This window comes from Rhipicephalus microplus, chromosome 10 (genome assembly GCF_043290135.1).
Source record: "Rhipicephalus microplus isolate Deutch F79 chromosome 10, USDA_Rmic, whole genome shotgun sequence".
Taxonomy (NCBI): domain Eukaryota; kingdom Metazoa; phylum Arthropoda; class Arachnida; order Ixodida; family Ixodidae; genus Rhipicephalus; species Rhipicephalus microplus.
The window spans coordinates 48885974-48906011 of record NC_134709.1 but is presented as its reverse complement, the minus strand read 5'-3'; the positions used below and the strand labels follow the sequence as shown (position 1 = coordinate 48906011).

The following is a 20038-nucleotide window of genomic DNA, read 5'->3' as shown; positions in this document are numbered from 1 at the left end:
CTCTTCTAGTATACAGGCAGGCATAGAAAACATTGAAGCGTTGTTGTGGCGCCTCAGATATGCGCAATAATTGCTTTTTAATTGACAATCGCACAACTATGAACGCTAAACCTTGAGCAATATTGGTGGGCGCTGGTGGTGGGGTTGGCCGTTTGGTGCCGTTTGAGGTATCGTTAGGGCAGACAAACAGACAAATGTACAAATAGACAGACAGAGAGACCAAAATTTTTCCGTCAAAGGTCCCCAAGAAAGACTATAGTCTTTAAAAACTAAGGCAAGCGTTCTGCATATGATACCATTTGATACTACTAAAGTGATTTGTAAAGAGAAAAGAAGAGGAAAGTGAGCCCCGTAACTGTCTGTATCAAGTGTGCGACACCTCAACAGTAGCTCACGAGAGATTGCGGTAAGGAGGGATTAAAAGGATAGTATTAAAGGTGTGGAGAGAGAGAGAGAGATGTGCAAGGACAGCGAGTGACGACATAAGAGAGATAGGAAAGATGAAACACGGTCACAGGAGTCCGAGGACGGGGCACCACTTGCGAGAGTTTTTGTCCGCGACAGGAGATGGCGTAGGGCTAATCCAGTCGGCCAGAGCTGCGCTGTCATCGTCGTAGGGGACCGGCGGCAGGAGGTGGTGTAGGACCAACCCAGTCGGCCAGAGCTGCGCTGTCATTGGAGATCGCGAGGGCACAACCGGTCGGCACGGAATCCAGCGAGCAAGGTGATACTTCTGCCCAGAATAGGCTAACAGTATAAAAGGTGATCCGAGTGACAGCGCTTTTTTTTTTTTTTGGTGCTATACAGTTCACAGCACCTGATACGCCATGCGCCTACGCGATAAGGCTTCCCAGCGTGTCAAGCACCGCTGCCTTGACGCGTCTGTTATCACATCTTTGCTGGGCTCAAAAAGCTCCAGCACTGTTGCTGGCACGTGCATTCTTTGCTGTAATATCGACGATATCGTCCCGTTGCAGTTCGCCCGTCGCTGTTTAGTTCATGGAAAAATAAATTCCCTCGCCGGAAAATCTGTTATTCCGTAAGACACGACACGGCCACAACAGTTATCGCGGCCGCCGCGATAAGCAAGGAGGCAAAGTGGAAGGCAGGCCCACCATTAGCACCGCACACGCTCAAATGCGGCTCGTTTCGATTTGCAGACGTCGCTCACGCTGTTCCAAGTACAACTCTCCGTCGTTCTAAACGTGTTAATCGGAGGTTTTACGTCCTAAAACAACGATTATGCCACTCGGTATGCAATTACTCGAGCGCTACCGACCAGCTGCGCAACGGACATCGCAGATTTCCTACTATATGACATATCCCTCAGCATGGCGCTTCTTCTCACCTACTCACGGACCGTGGCCGCTGCTTCCTTTATCGTGTGGCTGACGACCTCCATAGATCATGTGCTACGCGGTACAACTTTACGACTTCTTGCCATCCTCAGACCAACGGACTTACTGAGCGCCTCAACCGCACACTGACAGACATGCTTGCTATGTATGTTTTTGACGACCACACCAATTGGGATACTGCCCTTCCGCTCGTAACCTTCGCCTACAACTCGTCCCGTCATGAAACTGCTGGCTACTCACCATTTTATCTTCTCTTTGGCCGTGATCCCTTACTACCTTTCGATACCCTGCATGACCTTCCGTCCACCACTTCGTACGCACAAGATGCCATCTCCCGTGCTCTGATCGCACGTACAGTAGCCCGCGCCAGGTTCCCATCGTCCCAGAGAGCACAAAAGTCGCTGTACGGCAGCCTACATAGGGATGTCGATTTTTCTCCGGGCTCTCTCATGCTACTGTGGCTGCCATACTGTCGTGTCGGCCTGTGCGAGACACTTTTATCGCAATACGTTGGGCCTTACCGAGTTCTGCGCCAAGTCACACCTGTCACCTATGAAATTTCTCCTACTACGAACCCCACTGTTACATCCAGAAGTGACGTTGTGCATGTGTCTCGCCTGAAGCCCTATCACAGTGACCCGTCTGTCTAATAACAGCAGGCACCGGGACGGTGCTTTGCCGCCCGGGGTAATGTCACGGGTATAGAAAGGTACCTCAGGCACGGGTGCAGAAACGACGCAGATGGAATGAAGACGACGATGTTGTTGTGGGGCTGTGTCTGAACTGCCTTCTTGCCCTTCATCCTTGCATACTGTGTGCAGTGTTAGCCCACCCGGCGTTCACTTATTAAATACTCCCCGTTACAATATGATAATTAGAGACACTATAGTGGGGAGGGCTCCGGACATTTAGGTCATCTGATAAACTGACATTGCACTGTAAACGGGCCTTTATCATTTCATCTTCAGTGAAATGCGACTGTAGCGGCCCGGAATCCAACCGGCGACCCCCGGGTCAGCAGCCAAGCACCGTAATCAGTGATCCACTGTTTCGCAAAAAGACATGTGTGTTGGCCACAGTACGAGCAGCGCAAGGCTAGAACCGACACCCGAGTTAGTTTTCTGCCTAGGTAAGTTCTGCTGGTAATTACAAGCGTTTACTAGAAATTACAAGTTTTCGCTGGTAGAATTAAGTATAGATAGACTTGGCTGTTCTGCGAATCGGTTGGTTCCCAACACTGCGCGCGTGGTTTTTGAGGGAACATGTTACGGGACTAGTTTCGTAAGTGAATGGTTACAAACTTTATTAAGGCCGGGGGCCTAAAGAATTAAAGCGGGATCCGGAAACCACGCCAATCAATCTGCAGGCTACGCCAACGTCGGGCCGGTAGACAGAGTCCTCTGGCGACGGCAGGGGCACTCTAGACAGTGATCCCGTCAAATGACCAGTTCTTACGTGATTTCCGTCCCGTTACTAGTTGTTAGATGAGGTTGCGTGATTTTTGTCGCCTGATCATGTCGTTACGTGGTTTATTGCTTGAACATGTCGCGTTACTAGTTACGTAATTTTACGAGATTTTTGTCACATTGTTACGTGATGTGAGGTAATTACAGTCACGTCACTAGTTGTTACGTGAAGTTTGGTGATTTTTTTCTCGAGGCTACTTGTTACGTGAGGATACGAGATCTTTACTCACGTGAATAGTTGCGTATTTTTCACGATTTTTGTTGCGTGATTAGTGACGTCATTTTACGTGATTTTGAATCTCAAGGCTTGCTTTTACGCAATGTCAATTTATTTTGAATTGAACGATTTGTTGTTGAGTGATGTGGACGTGATCCTGAGTCTCTTAAGAGGCTCATACACCATAAAAATTGTACTTCATGCCTGGCGAAACGGCACGTGCTGTGGGAGGAAAAACAAAGTAGAAAGAACACATTTTTAAACGAGTAAAATTGATTCCTCAGACCATTTTATAGTTCATTATATATATATACAATTAATATGTGATCACTTCTAATTACTCGTGTCCGACGCGCCAGCTTACGCCTTAGTATAACAGTCATTTTACATTTCTGTGAATGTTGAATTGTCACATATCTGACTTAAGACTCGTGAACTCTCTTAGGAGATTCTAGTGCTCTTCCCGGAGAGTGGTGGGAACCAAGAGAGGGGCAAACTTTCACTGACGTCATTGTGGTCGCCATCTTCAGGCACTAGTTGGTTTAGATGCTGCGTGAACTCTTGCTCGATCGAGCGAAGCAAGAAACAGTGACATCATAAGAGGGCTGATGCCCCTTGGCGTTCCTTTGTGTTTACTCTTGGTGTGGCTGGCGAACCGGAGAAAGCGGGGAGAGCACAAAAGAACGTGGAGAACGAACTGCTCTCTGTTTTTTTTTTTTCACTCACTTTCTCCTATGAGATAAGTCATGGTGACCGCCATCATCAGGAATCCAGCGCGGAGAAGCCGTCTGTGACGTGACGTACAAGTATGCATTTTAACGCGATAGCGTTAAAGAGCTCGTGTCACAGAAAACCCACCACCGGCGTTGGCCCCGTTGGTTGTGAGCGAAAAATTGTCTGTGCATCTGTGACCGAAAAATCAAGTTACCGAGATAGCCGGTGCGCACGCGATCACACTGAAAAAGCCGCGCATTCGAGAAAAAAAAAGTGCTCAAGGTCACGAGGCACGGTAGTTTCTTTGCCCTGCCACCCTTCCCTGTTTAGCTTCCGGCGCTTTCGTCAGGACGAGAGAAGAGATAATGCAATTGCAGCATGCGACAAACTTTTGTAACTCCACTCGCACTGGACGGATTCCTAAAATTTTTGCAGCGTTTAATTCATGAGGCAACAAGCTCTTCTAACTAGTTCATTCCATGGTTACTTGAAAAAGTGTTTCAGGGCCCCTTTAACGCATTTTGTTTGACAGGTGTCACGACGAAAACGAGCCCATTTGGCGATAATAGCACGCGCTGGTCCAATCTATTGTGTGCGTGTTTGTGTGCGTGCGTGTGTATAAAACAAAATATATGATTAAGTATGCACTTAGCGCTTGAAGGGTGCACTAGGGGCCGGATTTCGCTATCGCGTTCAACTTTTAAAGGCGAAGCTTAAGGGTTCCTCAATTTTTGCCGAGGACTCGCCCGAAAAAAGCACATTTTATCTTCATTATGTTTGCGTATGTGTTTCTATAGCGTCAGAATGCAACACCGAAATTCCCTGCTAAAACGCTTTCTGCCAAACCATGAAAATTTTAGTAGCATACTTACTAGCGTCTCGACCACATTCATCCTGTTTTGACGCATGAGTGAGAGCTGACCGACGACGTCCACCACGCCCTCAGCTTGAGCCTGCTCGATGAGGTTCTCCAGCAGGATGTATGCGCCAGTACGACCCACGCCGGCACTGTAAAACAAATGCATATATATGCACTCTGCAAATGCGAATGAATGAAGCAAATAATGAGCGTGAATACAACCAGCTGCTTTTTTACCTATAAATTGCTACTCAGCGGCATATTTTTTCAGAACAGTTATTAGGTGGGCTAACTGTTTTATGAACATTGAGACTGAACAGCGTAGAATAAGGAATGAATAACCCGTAAGACACCACCCTGTTTAGTGTCCATGCCGTTTTCTGCACTGCTATGTCACAATTTACATCTTGTTCATGACAACCAGTTGCACGTTTCTTGTACAGGACATTAATTAAGATTGAGAAGGGTTCTGAGCCGGACTAGTCTGCGTTCATCGCATTGCCTCGTCTTCAAACCTGCCCCATCTTTAGCACTTACTCATGGTCTTTAATGCCGTAGAAGTTGAATTCAGAAACAAGCTTTCCTTGTAACTTCCTGTGTAACTTCCATGTAACTTCCTGTGTGGAAGTCGGTTTCTGAACTCTTTGACTTAAGTCATTACCAGTCGACGTAACATACGTGGAACACACAGCAATTGACGAACGTGCATCGGTATTCGATTGCCCCCTTTTCCAAACAAAGAAAGGGCTTTTCAATTCACGTTTTTTTTTTCTTCTGTGCGGTAGCGGCACAGGGCCAAATCCGCGGAACACATGAACACAGGCAGTAAGTCACGCATACAGTATTTGATTTCCCCTTTTTTCTGATAGGGTAAGGGCTCCTGAATTTGCTTTTTTATGTGCTGTAGCGGGAGAAGGCAAAATACGTGGAACACACACAGTAAGACACGCACGCACATATTATTTGATCACCCCCTATTTCCGACAGGTAAAGGGCTCCTGAATTTTATGTGCGATAGCGGGAGAGGGAAATTTACGTGGAACACACACGTCAAGTAACGCACGCACATAATGTTTGAGTGCACCCTTTTCCCGATGGGGAAAGGGCTCCTGAATTTCCTGTTTCTATTTCTGTGTGGTAGCGGCAGAGAGCAAGATACATGGAACACACAGAGTAAATCACGCACGCACACATTATTTGATTGCCCTGTATTCCCGATAAGAAAAAGACTCCTGTTTTTTTTTTTTTTTTTTGTCTGGGTGGTAGCGAGAAAGCGCGCTAGTTTCTCTTGCCTGCAGTGCACCACCACTGGAGCCTCGTTGAAAGTCCTGTACTGGTTCACCTTCCGCCGGAAAGTGAGCAGCGTGTTTGGGTAGAGGGGAACACCGTGATCGGGCCACGAAGTGAGGTGGAAGTGTTTGACCTCACGCGTGTTGTCGGCCATCGTCATGTGAAGCTGACGGACGCAGTATTCTGGGAAGGTCTCCTCTGCGATGAAGTGGACCTGCACGTCTCCGTAGGTGGCCGTCTTGTCCGGCCAGTATTTCTCGCACTTGGTCTGCGATAGGGAGCCGGTGGTTAAGAAGTTGTTAATTGACTCGTCAGTGCAGTGTAGCTGCATCAAAGAAGGAACACATTTCACTAAGTTAGTTTAGGTATATTTATCATTGGAAAGAAGGCCAGCGGTGCCATTGAAAAAAGGAGTTAAATGGGTAGGTTAATGTGGTTTATGAATTATATAGCCACTTCTAGGTATGAACTGTATTATAAATTTGTTATTACGTGGCTCGTATTCTCATTTTTGTGCACATTTGTTCTTCCCGTACGCGATACAGTGTGTATTGTCAGAAATGCAGTCATTGTTGCTCACACAGTGGTGTCTCATGCAGCTGCAGCGCTGCCTACTGGAGATGTGGCAAATCGCAAATAGTTGAATGCAGCGTGTAAGGCAAATATAGTGCGCATGGTGTCGTTGACATATTAGCATTTATCCTATACTTTATTTGAATAGGGACGAACGACAGCTAAACTGTGCAGCCGAAGCCCCACACTCTCTTTGTTTTTTACTTAGACATCCCGCAATGTGAACAAGCGATGAGCATGGTTGTAATGCGTAGCCTGACCTTTGTTGTGTTCATATGTAAGACGTTAACCAGTCACCCTGCATTAAATATTCAATCTGTGTTCCCATAAGACCAGACACGTGATTCATACCTTGCCATTTTCCACGAGGCCGGTGAGCATGACAATTTTGCACACATTTTCCTGCCACACCATGCGCCAAAAGTCTTGTACTGTGAGCGGCTTGGGGCCTGCGAGGACAGGGATCAAAATCACGACAAAACGGTGACTAATATCACTCTGGGCTGACATTCTATGCTGTAGATTCCTATAATTAAATCCAGTGTGACAAAATGCCACGTCTATCACATTGTGTTTTTTTTAATGCCGTAGTAATAATATTTTTGCCACGCTTCTGGAACGCCTGTGTTCCGGAAACGCGGCAAAAAAAAAAAAAAAAACTGCTGCTTGTGCTAAAGGTTAATTCGGCTTTCCATTCTGCTAAATTTTATCGGTTGGTGTTCAAGTTCGATCGTCTTCGCTCTAAAGATTACAGAATATGTTAAAGCGGGGTGCCTCAGTACGAAAAAAAAATGCGGCAGTGCCCTTCCCGCTATAATGTCAACATTAATAAACGTGGTAGCGCACCTTTTTGAGGTCGACACCCTTACTTATATTTCATACTTCGCGAGCACCTCCTAGTAATTTGTGTTGGATAAATCAAAAGGCTTTTTATGACATCTGGAACGTAATCTGCCACAACAACTTAGCAGCAAGCGTGAGTCTATATTTGGCATGTATTTACTTCAAAAACATGGATTTCTTGTGCGAGCCTGTTTGGAAATAAACCGAATTTGTGCTGCTATATAGCGTGAGCGCAAGGCAAACTGTGAAATGACAATTATCTGTTGCCGCAAAAAAAAAGTGAGGCATCCAGATGATTATTGCTAATGTCATTTGTCACAATTGCCAGGACTATGAGCTTTTTTTGAGGAAACCAGTAACACAAGGTTCTGCGTCGAAAGGTATCTGCGGGTAAAATTACTATATAGGGTGTTTGAGGAAACGCGGATTTTTCTCCGGGGTGAGCTGAGGTTTAGTGGCTCCGTAATAAAGATGATGAAGTCCTGGCTTCATATACGTGGCATCTACACCCCAGCAGTTTTTGACTCTCCACTCTCGCGTGATGAACACCCGTTTTCCAAAGCCCCACCACGATTGTGGTCGTTTTCACGTTCGGACGCCCCAAAAGAAGTTTGCACCAACCACGGCCCTTTTCGTCACGTACTGTTCAATGTATGTCTCTGAACGAAATAAATTAGATCACAGATAGCTCAATAAAGCGTGAGAGATTATTTCCATGAGCATCTAAGAATAGCGCACGCTGTCAGTTTTGTTAGTTGAAAGCGTAGTTTCTATAATAAGATAAGCTTTCGTTTTTTTTCTAAACTAGGGCAAATACCTTGAGTTGCGATGTACCGCTTCGGCCTACAGTAGCCCTGGAAAAAAGAAATATGGAGCATAACTTGAAATAACCCAACGTCCTTTCATTTATTATTAATGTATTTTATACTTACGTCGATGTAGTTGGCGTTGATATAGTCTGAGAAGGGTACGCCAGGTATGGATCTGAGTTTCACGCGAGTGTAGTCATCTGAAAGACGGATTAATCAAAAACATTAGGTTAGCCATGACGTGAAAACCATGTGTTATGAGGCGAATACATAATCTTTGATGCATGCCTGCAAGTAATAGCCAAGTTTTAATGTTGTTTTTGACCGTGTTTAACTCACTTCATCTCAGTTACAAATCCTGTACGTATTGTCCGTCTGCAATCCTTCAATCAGTTGTTACTGAGGTCGACATTTTGTACTGTCGTTTATAATAGCGGAGTTCTTGTTGCAGTGGTTCAGTCATTTCTGAAGAAATGCTGTAGCGGTGCAACTTCTCATCTCTTTGTAGTTACCCTCTGTCTCTGTAGTCTCTGTAGTTACCCTCATTGTGTTTACATATAGCTGCATAAATACATTTTATACTTTTGCTGAAAATTGTGAGCTACTTTCACCAAGATGGACCATAGGACGCGAGCATACCAACCCCTAGCTGTGCCTCTGCCATGATAACTGAATGTACTATCAGCTGCAAAAGTTTGCAGTATCTGCAGTGCGTGGCGAAGCGGTAGAAAACTGTATTGCCACGCCGCCTACCCTGACGCGACATGGTGTAGAGGTTAATGGCCACGGCTTCCGAGATTACTATCAGTGTCAAAGGAAACCCGAACAGCGGCAAGCCTTTGCGATAGTGTAGTGCGTGCCGTCCAGTTATCACCACTGACAGGCGCGCGCATCCTGTTCAGCAGCTTTGCGCATATATGCGTGCCTGTTCGTAGTGATGAGTGGATACCGTTGCGAAGGCTCGCCGCTGTTCGGGTTTCATTTGACGCTGATAGTACATCTAGCAACGGCGCATTGTCTGAACGTGCCGCTGCTAATCGCCGAAGCCATGGATGATAGCCTCAACACCATGCAGCGTAACGCTAGGTGGCGTAGGCATGCAGTTTTGCGCCGCTCTGCCACGCGCTGCAGATCCCGCAGACTTTTGATGCTGACAGTACTTATAGTAAACGTGTTGCTTTAATATTGTGAAAGAGGTGAATGGGCATTTATATAAAAACAAACGCTGCGATTTTACCTTCATTAAACTGTAGTTAAGCGTCACTCACATGCCAACAGATTGCCGTAGCGGTTCTTGATCTTGTTCTCGATCCTCTGCGCTTCAATCGTCGGGAATTGTCGGCCCTTGGGTTGGTTCTGAAATTGATTCAGATTAATCGCTATCACGAAGTGCATACAAGACAAGTATGTACACTGTAAGAGAAAAAGGCTGACGGTTACAAACGTCTCAAGTGCACTTGAGACATTGTGAAGTGTGCTTTCGACTTACGATAAACTCGGACTTGAGGCCGTCGCACGCCAGCATTCGCTGCACGTAGTCCTGCAGATCAGACACGGGCAGTGGTTTTGACCTGATATCGGTGTCAGTGCCTCCCATTTCTTCCATCTCGAATTCCAGGCCGTCGTTATCGTCAACTATAGACAGGCTCGCCGCTTGAGGAAAAATGCGATGATTATAATTGCTTAGTACTGTTTCCTTGAGTGTACAGGTGCATGCGAAATGGCGCGAAAGTTAGGACGGCAAATTATGCTTGTTTACTTTTAAATTTATCATTTATTGATCAATACTGCTGGCCGAAGACTGTAGCAGGGTGGTTGCCAGACAGAATATACAAGATAGCGGTGCTGTTGCTCTCTAGAAAGAATGGAGTTGACTACTCAGTAAATGACATAGTACAAAGAAGAAGCGTTGAGTAAAGTACATCAGGGAGGCACAACTTTTGCCCCTGAAGGAAAGGAGTCGACTACACGATAAAAGGCATAGAACAAGAAAGAAGCGTTGAGGAAAGTACGTCAGGAAGTTACAATTTTAGCTAAATCTGACACATCAAACATATCAATCAGAACGAGGAACATTAGTCATAATTAGACAAAGTGTTATCAATTAAGTACGAACTGCGTATCCAGGCGAAGTACCAAGTTGAGCTAATCATTTCTCAAGTTTACTTGCACGGTGCACTGTTGTATATATATATATATATATATATATATATATATATATATATATATATATATATATATATATATATATATATATATATATATATATATATATATATATATATGTGCATAATATTTCCCTCCAGCCATCATCACCCCTCATCGCCGTGTTTTATCCTCTTCCACTTTTTCCTCTATGGAGAATATCAGGCTAGAGTGCACTATAGTTCAGGCTGACCTCTCTGGCTCTCATTGAATTTTGTTATAGGAGATGTGATTATTTTTAATGCAACGGTAACGCATGCGCAAAAGCATAATCACGAGTCTACCCTCGTTGCGAGTAAAATGTTCATTCTGTGGCACCTGTTTTAGTCGCATGAATGTGAGGACCTTCGGAAGGCAACAAAAAATTCCAAGCTGATGTTATGATGATGAGGGGGGTAATTTGTGCTTGTTGGTATGGTAATAATATAATTAATGATAGAGCAGACATGGACACAAGAAGGCGCATTGAAAGTGTTTTCAATGTGCCTCATTTTGTTCGTGTCCTTAGTCTGTGCTACCATCAACTATCATGCGATGTTAATAAGCTTCAGCGATGAGTTTTCCTTCATGCATCAGTGAACGCCACTGCAATGTTTAGCCAACCTGTGATCACACACTCCAGAGGACTGAATGATGGAGACGCGATAGTGGCAAGATGTGGCTGAGCGCACGTTTTGCGCCACAAGTGGACACAGACCTCAAGCTCAACGAGGACCGTGATTGTCGCTAAAATCCCAGTTATGTAGCGTTGATACCGGTGTGGAATGCGATATTCCCATAAATGTTAATGAATCTGTAGAAAGAGTCATTCATAGGCTTCTACTTGGCACAGCCTACACGTAGGCCTTTCTGTATAGAATAAGGAAAAGTGACACTTCTACTTGCTCATCGAAAGAAGCTCAACAAGATTATGAGCGGACGTTCTACATTGACCAACGTGGAGCGTCAAAGGAGAAATTATGCATTAAAAGGAGCTTATTATGAAAGACTTTTAGCGGGATGGCTCAGTGCTCCCCCATAGTTGAGTACGAGGTACTCGAAACGTTCTGGAGAAATCAGGAATATCTCAAAAGTACTGAAACAAACAAAAATTACTTGTGTTATTGTTGACCGGTATATTATACTATAATCTCGTGTTTACATTTTGGCAGTGAAATCTTTGTGAAAACTTTTGTGAAACCAGTGCAGTATTCAAGATACTGCTCCACTGCTCCCGAGAGATATGATCCCTTATGACATACTAGTGAACTTTAATGTTTCGTGCAGAAGCTGTAATTGCTTGATTACTTGTGTTTTTCGTAATCGTGTATGGTGTGGAGAAATCTCCGTATTGAAATGTCTAGACTCACTGCGTAAGTGTTGTGCTACATGCCTATGTATAGCATTGTGTTTGTTATCTAACATGCGATGTCGACAGTTGTACAAGAGAAGAAGACTAGCCGGCGTCACGTACTTGCACCAATATCTTTAATAAATATATAAAGATATTTAATGAAAAATGGTTCTAGAAAAATGCCACATCTCCGCGTTTTCGCTGCCTGTCGCGGTGGCCAAAATTGGCAATGCAGGTTTATTTATTTTTTGTTTAGTTTTACTTATATGATGTCAGAAAATATGGACGTTCCAAAAAGTACCGGCAAATCCTGTACTCTCGAACGGGTCGAACGAATGACTCACCACGTTTTGACCGTATACGGTGGACAGGAAACAGTAATATATCTTGGGCAATCATCCCTCAGTAACATATTAGCATAAATGATGCGCTGCACTTACCATTAGGAAGCTAACACCATGAAAATGATGTCGAAAATGCATATAATAATATTATTTATAATGGCTCTAGTTATCGTAGGTATGAATCTTCACATGTGGACAACAAGACATATAACAAATGAGTTTAAAAGATTATCCGCAACGTGAATGTCTAAGTGATCTCGAAAGTAAAATGCAACAAAACTCCCATATATGTAAGCCAACATCCAGATTTTTAAATATATCTAAAAAGTTGAAAAATAAACTAGAGTTGTCACATGCTCTTTTAGAAAGGGCATGCATTGCACCAGTGAACTGAAACTGTAATATTTGGTGAAAAGCAGTAATATATTTTACCATCACTGGGAGGTGCAGCAGGTTTTTGAGGGAACGATCGTGGTAACCTCCCTATAATCTTCTTCCGCCATTTCCTACACACAAAAAGAAAGACTCTGAATCGCCCGCCATGAAAAAATTCAACCAGCATCTCTGAAACATGCAGGACCTATGAATAACGTAATTTAATCCGTCTTTTAATATGACGCCCAGGGGTTTCCTTCTTCAAGGCAACTAAGGCACGCCCACGGAAAACGAAAAGTAGTAAACAGGACCATCGCGAATGATTATCTGTTATAGAGCATAAATAAATTGTGGTGATTTAGTGGTGATTATACAAAAAAGCGTTACCTTCATCAGCTTCACTTAATTTAGATTACCTTATTAACCAATACCAGCTAACATTAGTCACGGCATATTGATTATTTAAACAGTAACCAATACCAGTGAGTGAACGCTAGTCAACACAAATTTACTGTGGCAGCTTAATCAGTTGCTAAAGCAAGACCACCCTTATATTTGTTTTTTTGTTTTTGTTCATGTTGAAGAGTCCTGGTTTATCCGATTGGTTCCAGTGTTTCATGCTTACCACATGGCTAGCAACGGCATCATGATTCTTGCAAAAAACAAAAACCCCTAAAACTCAATTAGGTCAGCAAAAGCCAACATTGCAGTCAACTACTAGCCAAGAGCGATAAAAATTTGCAAGCATGGTTGGTAATACGTGAGAAAATATGCTGCCTTTAATACTCGTATTTACTCGTATTAAGCAACTGTATACGGTAGGCTGGCCACAAACACTCGTCTAGTTTTAGACGTACTCGTATGCACCTTGTTCAACTTTTCTCCTGTTAAATCTCACGCATAGAAAATGACTCGGAAAACGCACCAGGCGGCGGCGATGAGCAGCACCAAAAGGATGACGACTATCACAATGACCGCCACTGGTGTAGATCCACGGTCTTCAGGTTCTTGTCTTCGAACTGAAATAATAATCAGGAAACTAACGTTATCCGCACGTAATGACCTAAGCGGGATGACTGTCCTTTACTATTTCTGCGACCTTGTCATCCACTACTTCATATTGGCCTCGAGGACATACCGTGGCGCCACCTACGTGATGACGTCACTCATAGGATGCCGGGTTGCCTTGTCGAAAGGGCAGAACACTGCGTTTTCTGCCCTTTTGCTGTAGGCACCATGCGTGCTTACCTTTGTTTTGTAGCTCAGTGCTTGAAGAAGAGGTAAGACCTGATAATACGGGCAAGCAAACTACGAATTGTGGCCCCCGGTTTCACTCTCGTGTCTAGTTTGCATCGTAAAACTACGACAAGAACCGGTACAGCTATGGGGGACGATGCAACTGATGTCGCGAAAGTAAAGCTGCTGTTAACCACGACTACGCATTCTATCTGTGCCGTCAGAACGATCGCAGCGCTGGCCTCTCTAGTGGAGGCCCTCGCGGCCGATATCACGCACTTCAAATAAATCTGAGCATCGATGTGGATGCTAGAGCCAGCGGAGGATTTTCATAATTCACTCATAACACAGCACTACAGCGGAAACTTCATAAGTGAAGGCATGCGTTCGAAGCAACGAGTCTACTTGTATAAACAACGGATTGCAGTAATCACATTGTTTCTTTGTCCTTGGTAAATATGTCGGTACTGTTGTTCTCCAAAACTGTCGAATCCGTAGTTAAGTGGTTACCGTGCTCGGCTGCTGATCCGAGGTACGCGCGTTCAAAACCTGCCGTGGCGGTCAAATCATCAGTGAAGGCGGAATGCTAAAGTCGCGTGCATGTTAAAGAACCCTAGGTGGTCGAAATTATCCAGAACCCTCCACTACGGTGTCTCTCAGCCGTGATCGCTTTGGGACGTTAAATTATGTGCATCAACCAAACCATTTCATAACTTCATTAAGCTAGAAGCACGTTACCTAAATCCACTCTGCAGTTGAATTCGCGCCATCTGCTCCATAAGATGCAAGTCTACCAGAAGCAATTATAGTTATAGAGAGACTATACTGTTGAGGCGAGTACGCTTGTGTTTTGATCACATGACCTACATCACACGTCTTCGCAACACTTGTCTATAGCCTCAGGTTGGAGCTTCACTGGAAGTATACTTATTAGCCATGGCGTTGAGTGAGAGATAGTTGATCTTTTACTAGAGAAAGTTGCCTTAAGTTCATGCTTCGAAGAAGTATCACGCTGGCTAATGATCAGCTTAGTCGATAGGAGCCGTACAGTACGGTGAAGTGAAAGTAGGCACTGAATGAGTGTTGACGTACTAATTTATAGCTTCTTGTTCTCCCGCATTCAATTCTCTTGGAGATATAACACCTGACAGCCTCGTAACTTTATTGCGCCTCAATCGATGAACAGGTGGTGAGTCCTTCGGTTTGTTATATCGATGACTCAAAAAGCACGGTTACGTATACTTCCCAATCGCTGACATCTTCTCGATGCTATAGAACGTTTTAGCACCACAAGGCGCTTATACTTCCTACAGGAAACAAACGTTTCTTGCCCGTTCACACACGCATGATTAAAAACAGTTTCGCAAATTGATGCAATATACGTTGATAGGTAAGTGAACGAATACAAGGCCTTACCTGTGACTGGTTCAGACAGCAGTGTATAGGAAATTCTCCTGTCCTGTAAAAAAAAAAGGAAAGCGCGATTTTCCATAATTATTCTTGCGTCATCTGGACATCACATACTTCATTTGTTTATTTTCTAACGCGGTACTCAGGCACATTTGTGGCCTACGCAATTTTTATGGTTATTGTCAGCGCTTGTGTTGTCTTGACAAAAGCACGCACGCATACACACACATAGACAATGTGTGTGCTCTTGCGTTGGTCGGGCCAATGTGCCAGACTAACTGTAGTGTACAGTCAATTGATAATCAAATTGCTCTATTGTACATTGCAATTTATAATGTAATTCAATACGCTAGGGAGGCTTAAATCATTACGTGATTTAGAAAGCCAATTATGAGTGTAATATATTCCACACAATTATGGAGTTTGTGTGCGGAAACTATTGATTTTATGCAATATATTTATTGTATTCTTGTTTTTCATAATACACTTGAATTTCTATGTAATTGATTATAAGTTGAATAGTGCTAATCATAGTTCGTTCAATACTTATTGCTAAGAATAGCTTTGTGTAAATCTTTGTCGTATATTTATGCAATTGTTGTAGTGCTCCTTGTTTATTTATTGTTTGTAAGTAATATTGTTTTATATATATTTTGACGTGTTGTTTTGCTGCAGCTGCCTGAACACTCTCTTTTAGCAGCATTTTGCGAATGCCCAAATCATATATATATATTGAATGAAAAATTTTATTTTAACATTAGCCGAATGCGTATTTACCCAAGTTTACGCGCGAATCAGGGCGCTTGAAATGCAGGACATGCGAGCGAGCCCCTGCATATTGTCAAATGTAGGTGAAGAAGTAGCCGAACTTACGCCTTCAAAGTCCACCTCGGCCGCCAGTCCAACGCTGTAAGTGGACTCCGGAACCAGGGGCGCGTTGTAATACCCTCCGTAGTAGAGGCCGTCGCCCACCGTGAAGTCTCCGCGTTTCGTGACTTCCTCGGGCGACATCTTGGCGGCCATATAATACGACAGGTTCATGGCCACCGACTCGTTGTAGTCGGGCGTGCCTTCCGTCCACTCGCGCCTGCCAACGGCGTCCTTTTCCGAGCGATCGGTGGAGCGTCTCGAGCGATTGATCTTCTGGTCGTGTCTCTGCACTACCACGTAGTAGTACCTGAAAACGTGCGAAAGCTGTGAGTCAATTTGACGTGCAGTCACGGCTATGTCTGCGTAGAGCACGCAACCTGCCGGTTTTCGCTCTGTGAGGCGAAACCTTGAGGCAGTATCGGGCTCTGATGTGATGAGCCTCACAACTTTAAGTGACATATACCACTTAAGAGCCCGAAACTGTCTCAAGGCTTCGCGCCACGGAGCAAAAACTGGCTGTTCGCGTGTTATACACAGACGTGGCTGCGGCTGTGCTCTCTTTTACACATCATGAAGGACAACTAACCGGAGCATAGTCAGGAAGAAGAAATTCACCAAGGAATATAAATAAAGCTCGAGCGCATTCGGCAGCCACTCCCGAATAACGACAGAAAACCTGCCACTGCCAAGAAAGGGAAAAGTAAGCAGCCACTGCGCAATTCAAGGGCTAAGCGATGGGGATTTGATATGAATGTTAACAAAGCAACTAAGAAAAAAAGTTGAGGATCACGCAGCGTCCAGTGAAACGAAAAGCAATACGAACGGCATTAAGAGATCGGAAGGCGACCGAACGGGCCTTGGAATAAACCAGGTAGCGGATATTCTATTTGACATCAAGCGAAAGGAATGGATCTGGGCTACCTCGCTCTTCGTAGGACATACAACCGATGTACAGTAAGAGCAACAGAATTCTTACAAAAGGATAAAGAAAAAACACTATATTAAGAGTAGAAAGTAAGATGGACCGACAAATTTAAAGATCCCCTGACCCTAAAATTGAAATACCTAGATGTTTCTGTTGTTTGATTGTATACTGTGCACGTGGGCACTTCTGTCGGTTATTAGTGGCGGACGTTAGTTCTGAGATATTTGGATTTGGTTTTAAAGTATAAACGTAAATGCCTCTCTAAGTGGGCAGCACCTCATGACATCGTCTCTTGTATGACGTAGACCGAGGCCTTGTATGACGTTCCACGTGTCAGGCTGGTGTTGCCGATTCCGCAAAAGATTTGCTGGGCGCACGCAATACCAAGAGTAGCAACTGGCGAGGAATAGTGGCGGGAATCCTCCTCGCACTGGTCTCAATATAGCTGTGGCTGCCTAGGCCCGGAACTCTTTCCACTCTTTAAAGGGTACACGCAATTAACAGGCTCAACTCATAACGAAGCACCCAAATCGTTTCAGTCTTTACCATGCACTGGCCCCCGAATTGAAAACTGGGCCTCAATCATCGTCGTACTCTGGAACGCTAGTCTCGTATGTTTTTAGTTGCTCATTTCAATGCAGGTAGTACAAAATTATTTGCTAATAATGACGCTACCTAATAATGTACAACACGTTAGAGTACTCGCGATTCAATTTCGGGATCACCAGACACAAGGCTACAAATTGCAGTAGCAAAGACACAACCATTTCGCTGTCGTGGGTCTTATAAGATCTAAGATTACTGAAATTTGGGTGAGTTTGTGCTTGAACATAGTTTTTCTGTGAATAATCTTTAGATTCAAGTGAGCGCTCGTCCGCATACACCTGTGTTTCGTTTCTTGTATGTCTAAGCGCTCTAAATACCACTATGTTATTTTATAAGATTGTGTGGTTAAAATGAAATCAGGTAGAACAAGATACGGTGAATTGAAGAACATTGGGAGAGGCCTTGGCAGCATTGGCAATGAACATCACCATAGCATGATGATGATGATGATGATAATGATGATGATGATGATAATGATGTACAGGTTGGTGTCACAGCGTGTCGCCATCTACTCCTCTTTCCATGCCTAACAGTTGCCATGGGCGAAGTAGTGAACGAGCGCAAAACTATACGGACAAGCACATACATGGACGTACACTCACGCACTTTGTCCCAGTTCAGCTCTCGAAAGCGATACAACTCGGGCGTAATCTCGTACGCATTCGCTTTTCGAAAGCTTCGTTTCGGCTGGCGCGCATGGCTGGGACACAGCTGTCTTCGTTTAACAGCTGGCTTCTCTGGCCAATCGCACTAGCCGTAAGCAAACGCTCCGAAGTGGAACGAAAACATGACGTCTACTGGATTCCGCTGCAGCCTTCCATCGTGCGTCGTGATTCATCAATTATACATCTATGATTACCTTTTGTTAAGTTTTCTAGGTTTTTTTTCTACATCACCTTCACAGTTTATTGTCGTTATTTCTAAAATTGAGTATCTTTCAGTTACTTCTTTTTACTTTCTCTTTTCTCTCGTAACCGTTACTGTCGCCGTAGGTGGTGCGGTGGAATCAAGGAGGTTTTAAAAAGAAATGCTGGAGTGGAAGCTCCCGCAATGCCTTGCCAACGGAAGCGAAGCCAGCTTTTGCCCTCCAAAGATCCCAGAAACATGCTCTTTTCTGGAGGCTCCCACTTTGAGATCAAGTGGCTTTGGTTTGTTTGTCAAAGGGTTAGCTTAACTATAAATTCAAAGAAGGTTATTTCCAATGAAACAACCCACAGAGACAATTATCGGTGACTTAATCTTCAACACATTTGCCTTGAATTTGAGGCAACAGAGTCGAAAGTAGGGCTAGTTGGATCTGCATGGTATAACTATCAGTTAAACCGCACGAAAAACAGACAGGAAGAGAGGACAAGCGCTTCTCGCAACTAAACTGTTTATTAGAAAGGGCAGAATATAAATACAGGCAATTGAAAAACGCGACGCATGCGTGTGCAGGCAAAAAAGTACATCCGTGGCACATCGTGAACACATGGTAAAAGAAGACAGATTATGTCGGAACATGATCTAGAAAAACAAACTCTTTATCATGCAGCAAAACCGAAGGCTGGCTGACGCATTGTTCCCCTTTTTTTCTTATGTGAAAAGCTTCTGTCAACTCACGAGTTATTTTATTTTTAGACCAAAAAACCAATTCAGTATCCTGAAAAAGAGGATAACAACCACACTCTCTGCAATGAGCCGCGAGATGCGATGCACCCAAACATTTCAAAGAAGAATTGCGAGAAGCGCTTGTCCTCTCTTCCTGTCTGTTTTTCGTGCGCTTTAACTGATAGTTATACCTTGAATTGGAGGATTGTTGAGGAAAACTAGCAACACAAGGACACGCTTTGAGCACTCTCTCACCCGAAAAAGTTGTCATATTAATTCGTTGGGTGTGCGAGAAAAACGCTTCTTCCTAATCGGCGAACGCGAACAGCTCATAATGCCTCTAGTAATATGGCTGCCACAGCCGCCATCTTACATTTCGCACGGCTTCACTCGTGGAGAAGAATTTCCACTCCAGCATTTTTTTTTTGAACCTCCTCAGGTCGAATATCGCAAAACCGTTCTATATGCGTTTATTTACCCGTTGTACTTTTCATCTTTAGCATTTTTTTTATTCCCCAGCACTCATATTTATTTCCTATATTGTTTTTATTATGCATTCACATTTGGAATGTCTCATTCGAATAACAACCGTTGGTTAATAAACGTCGCAGAAGCGTGACAGGAAGTAGGCGCAATATGCAGCAGCTGCATCCATCTACAGTGAACAGGTGCTAGCATCGGCGAAATTCTTTCATCTTGTTGCTGGTTTACGGCCGCACGATTCGTGCAATATAATGCGACAAGGATTTCGGGGCGGTCGGGTACGTCTGTAACACCTGTAACGTGCGTGCAGGAGGACGCACCAAAAAAAAACGATGAAATGAACAGGGCGCTGATGAAGAAAAAATACAGCTGCAAGCGTGAATGAATGTATGAGCTACCAGTTGCACGAATGGTTCACCCATAGCTTGCAAATGGTGAGATGTAACTAATATGCGCAGCCACCCATTTTTTAGAAACCTGAATGCTTGAGCATCAACTGCTCTGTCGATAAGCGGCATTTAACGGAGCACAG

General features: G+C 44.1%; 1 protein-coding gene across 1 annotated transcript in view; it reads right to left on the bottom strand.

Moving 5' to 3' along the window:
• LOC142774715 (receptor-type tyrosine-protein phosphatase kappa-like) overlaps positions 1–20038 on the bottom strand; it is a gene marked incomplete at its 5' end in the record, with an annotated part of 65599 nt that overhangs the window by 20577 nt on the left and 24984 nt on the right. Inside the window, 11 exon segments of the mRNA XM_075875622.1 lie at positions 4628–4763; positions 5907–6172; positions 6829–6926; positions 8138–8174; positions 8253–8329; positions 9398–9485; positions 9619–9782; positions 12444–12517; positions 13312–13405; positions 15039–15081; positions 15906–16209. Coding sequence (XP_075731737.1) covers positions 4628–4763; positions 5907–6172; positions 6829–6926; positions 8138–8174; positions 8253–8329; positions 9398–9485; positions 9619–9782; positions 12444–12517; positions 13312–13405; positions 15039–15081; positions 15906–16209 — 1381 coding nt within the window.